This window comes from Pelobates fuscus, chromosome 7 (genome assembly GCF_036172605.1).
Source record: "Pelobates fuscus isolate aPelFus1 chromosome 7, aPelFus1.pri, whole genome shotgun sequence".
Lineage (NCBI taxonomy): Eukaryota > Metazoa > Chordata > Amphibia > Anura > Pelobatidae > Pelobates > Pelobates fuscus.
In genome coordinates, this window is record NC_086323.1 from 129,966,921 (window position 1) to 129,971,635 (window position 4,715).

Here is a 4,715-nt window from a genome sequence, read left to right on the forward strand (position 1 = left end):
TATTAGCAAACAATAGCTAATTTACACAGCAATCAATAGCAAGTAGCTAACTAATCAGCTACTTTCTAGTTTTCAGTTTTTTTCTTTTATCTTCTTTTTTGCTTCATTGAAGCATTCGTGTGTATTACTGTGTCTTTATAAATAAAATTAATGAGAAAATGTGTGTTTGTCAGTTGATATACTGGCCTATAGTTATACAGATTTTTATTTTTATTCACCTTTTTATTTCACAGATGATGAAACTTTATCCTCTTTATTTCAATTCCAGCCAAGGCAATGTACAAGAATTTATTCTCTCTTCCATTTCAACCATTTATGACATCCAAATTCTTCTGTCTATCTCATTTACAGTTATCTATTTCATTACCATTTTTGGCAACACAGTCATTATTTTAATAATACAACTGGACATTCGTCTTCATTCGCCCATGTATTTTTTCTTAACAAATTTATCATTCCTAGATCTATGTTACTCCTCAGTAACAGTTCCTAAATTGATTGATATTCTTTTAAGTGGCAACCAGAAGATTTCTTTCTATGGTTGCATTGCTCAAATGTATTTTTTTCATGTCCTTGGGAGTTCTGAGATGTTTCTCCTTGCTTCAATGGCCTACGATCGTTATGTGGCCATATGTAATCCTCTGCGATACCCTATTATCATGAGAAAGGAAGTAAGCTTACAATTAGGTGCTGGTTCATGGATAGGTGGCTTTGCTCATTCCACTTTCCACACTGCATTTCTCCTGAGGCTTTCCTTCTGTGGACTGAATAACATGGACAACTTCTTCTGTGATGCAACACCTCTTATTAAATTAGCCTGTTCTGATACAACCATTGATGAGATTATGCTCATTGTAACACCTGGAATTCTGGGACCGTTGTGCTTTCTGTTAATTCTTGTATCTTACCATAATATTGTCATTAGCATTCTAAAGATAAACTCGGCAGAAGGAAGATCTAAAACATTTTCTACATGTGCTTCTCATTTAATTGTGGTTTCAATTTTCTATGGGACTGCTATAATTGTATACATACAACCAATGTCAGTTTATTCATCTGCTAATCGGTTCATTACAGTGTTTTATGCTATAATCACCCCAATGCTAAATCCAATGATATATACATTAAGAAATAAAGATGTTAAGAGGGCATTGCAAAAATTATTGTGTCAGGAAATCAGACCTCTATAGTATCACCACTAAAAATATTTCCATTTTTACATTATTAACCATACAATTATTGCTTATTACAACAATAAAGTAATAAATAAAATGCGACTCTGATTTTACATCTTTGAAGGACTCATACATCTTAATTTTTATTTTAAAGCCAGAAGGTATTTTTATTGCATTACACAGGGCAGGTACAATAATTGTAGACGGTATATCATCACTCTACAAAATCAGTACAGTGGAAGATGTTTACAATGTAGCGCATGAATAGATGTCTAATTGTAGCAGATCACAAGGCTTGTTTTCTGTCTTCCTTTATATGGATGTTTGAGAGGTGTGTGAGAAAGACTTTAACACCAACATGCATAAAGACAAACTGAACCTACTTGTAATGTAAATATAGCTTTAGAGATTACTCCTGTGAAACTAAATGTAGACGCAGAGAATTAAATATTGTTACAGGAAATGTTATCACAGTGAAGAGAAGCATAACAGATAAAATATTTTTTATAAGAAAAAGAAACCCACAGAAGCTTGGAGTATGAACTTAGAAGAAAAATGTACCTGGAAATTAATACACCATTGACAGAGTTTAAAATTTGCTCAGAGAGAGTCAAATCTTAGCAAATATGGTGAGCACAGAGGGACAATTTGAAGGCCTACTTTTGATGCAAACATAAACATACTGAATAATACTGAAACAGCTACCGAATCAAATAGACAAGGCAGATGACCACTCAAAATGTCCAAGAAAAAGATTGTAGTAACCCAAAATCCAAAACAGAGTACAAGTGTATTTGTGAGATTGGACAGTCTAGAGTGCTAATGTCCTGCTTCAAATCATGCTCAGTCCTATAGAATAACACATTGTTGGTTAATCAACTCCTCTATGAGGTATAGGTAATCCAAATCAAGGCACTAAGTGATTAAAGGACCACTCTAGTGCCAGGAAAGCATACTCGTTTTCCTGGCACTAGAGTGCCCTGAGGGTGCCCCCACCCTCAGGGACCCCCTCCCCTCCGGCTCTGGAAAGGGGAAAGGGGTTAAATCTTACCTTTTTCCAGCGCTGGGCGGGGAGATCTCCTCCTGCTCTCCTCCTCCGATCCTCCTCTTCTCCTCCCCGTCGGCTGAATGCGCACGCGCGGCAAGAGCTGCGCGCGCATTCAGCCGGTCACATAGGAAAGCATTCATAATGCTTTCCTATGGACGCTGGCGTGCTCTCACTGTGAAAATCACAGTGAGAATCACGCAAGCGCCTCTAGCGGCTGTCAATGAGACAGCCACTAGAGGACATAGGGGGAAGGCTTAACCCATTCATAAACATAGCAGTTTCTCTGAAACTGCTATGTTTATGAAAAAATGGGTTAACCCTAGAAGGACCTGGCACCCAGACCACCTCATTAAGCTGAAGTGGTCTGGGTGCCTAGAGTGGTCCTTTAAAGGGTCTTTAGTTGGAGCAGGAGGTGCATGATCCTGGCCAGGAACAATCATCAGTAAGCACATTAAGTAACCAGAAGAGGTGGATCCGTACTGTCAAAATGTTTTGCTTTGGGACACTTGATATATATATTATGGAATGGATATGTGACTGTTATTAGGCATTGTGTAACTAGTGTGTTTCTGTAATGAGATATAAAGTACCAATATAATATAATTTCTTTGAAGACCTCAGAACTCTGCTTTAGAAATGTGCATTCTCTTCCAAACTCGGTAAAAGCAATAACACAGATGTCATATGGTAGCCAAAACTCAGGAGGCATTCCTTCATCTCATCTATATAGATATGGCAAACGTAGTAAAGGTTTGTTTTCCATCAGAAACTGACTTCATTAGGTCTATTGGGTCTTCACATTACAATGTATGTCTGTAATTGGCTACAAACTGCAGATCTAAAGTAAGACCATATACTCCAATTTACAGCTGAACTAAATTTGCATAGATGAAAAACTGAAGGGGGGTGTTTAATAAACTGTCGAAGTTCACATAATTCATGTAACAATCTTTCTAAGAATGTTATGACCATGGAAATGTAAATTCAACTTCTCTCATTAGGCTCAATGTTTTAGCTCCAGATCCATGATCCATAAACCACGATATGGAAAATTCCACACATCCCTAATGGAAACAAAGGTTTATAAACACATTATATATATATATGTATATAAGAAACCAAGAGGGCTGCACTCACCTGAACATGCTTACATTAAAGGGTGCTGCTGGGGCCAAAATATACAAAATACAGAAGCTGGGGAAAAACGATGGCCAGATGGCCAGAAGCGGCTGGCGACATGACCCCGCTGTCGTCCAGCCCTGCCAAAACACGAGAGGTGTGTGTACAGAAGACTCTCTTTATCGAGGACTGAGCCTTGTTCAGGGTTGTATAGAGGTTCAAATGCTTGTGAAGGTCTTTGATGAAAGGCTCTCCAAACAATAGGTCTTTGGCCAAGGGGCCCAGCTCCTTCAACCCCAAGTCCGACAGCTTTGTGTCCATGTGTAGAAGGACCACCTTCCTCCAAAGAATGCCACGTTGGAGTTGCCCAGCAGGCAAATGGAGCAAAAGGCCCAGTCTCTTATGCAAGATGGGTCCAGGGCGGTTCCCTGAGAGAATGCTTCGTCAGCGAGCATGAGGGTTCTGGCCAGCATATCCAACAATTTATCCTGCGCTAAGCGAAGGCTGCACTGGAAAAGGTCAGATAAGTGGAGACCATGGTATCAAATTCCCGAGTCATGGCGACCATGTGCGGCAACGTGGGCCTGGGGCATTCTGCCCTCAACCTCTTCTGCACCTCCCAGTCCAGAGGCCTGTGGACCCAATAGTGTATGAATTGTGCCAGGTGGTCGGGTAAAGACTATTCAGGGGACCTGTGGTGTCGGATGGTCCGTGGGACAAAGTGGGGCTCACCCGTTGAGTCCAGGCAAAGATTGTGACCTGGTTGAGAGGTGGGCAAGGTTTGTGTAGCAAAGGCTCTGGATTCTGGGGGGAAATGAGAAGCCTTCAAGCTCATCCTCGCACCATCTATCCTCATCCTCAGAGGGCGACTGGTCCAACCGATATTCATCTAGGATAGATAAGGGTGGAGGGGGGCAGGAGCCCGTAACCACCATTCTTGGGCGCTTTACTGGAGCATTGCTCTTCTGGGAGCATGGCTCAGGGCCTTCACCCTTCCAATAGCACTTAGGTGCTCTGGCCTGTTCGATCCTGGGAGAGTCCGAATCAGCAGAATCTTCTGCCATGTGGGTGGGCCATAGCCAGGGCTTTCTCCCCAGAGGTGGCCACTACCGCATTAATTGTTCTTGGGCTGGGGTATCCATAGTGGCTGAAATTGTACTTCTGTTGCGTGACACCTACGGACAGAAGCAGGACAAGTGTCACAAACTAAACAGTCAGGGCAGCACCAAAATAGTATGGCAGTATATCAATAGTTGTGTACATATATATATGGCAAAGCTGGGGCTCACCCAGTGGTAACTTCCCCGGGCGTTCGGCCAATGGGGGGCGAAGTGGGCACAGCCAAAGCAGGGCAGTCACGACCGTTGTACCAA

The 4,715-nt window shown here is 41.6% G+C and overlaps 1 protein-coding gene across 1 annotated transcript; it reads left to right on the plus strand.

Annotated features, from left to right (window-relative positions):
• The first annotated feature begins 236 nt into the window (after positions 1–236).
• LOC134568819 (olfactory receptor 8H1-like) lies at positions 237–1,190 on the plus strand. The gene has a single exon (XM_063427497.1). It carries the CDS (start codon positions 237–239, stop codon positions 1,188–1,190), a length of 954 nt encoding a protein of 317 aa, XP_063283567.1.
• Positions 1,191–4,715: the final 3,525 nt, after the last annotated feature.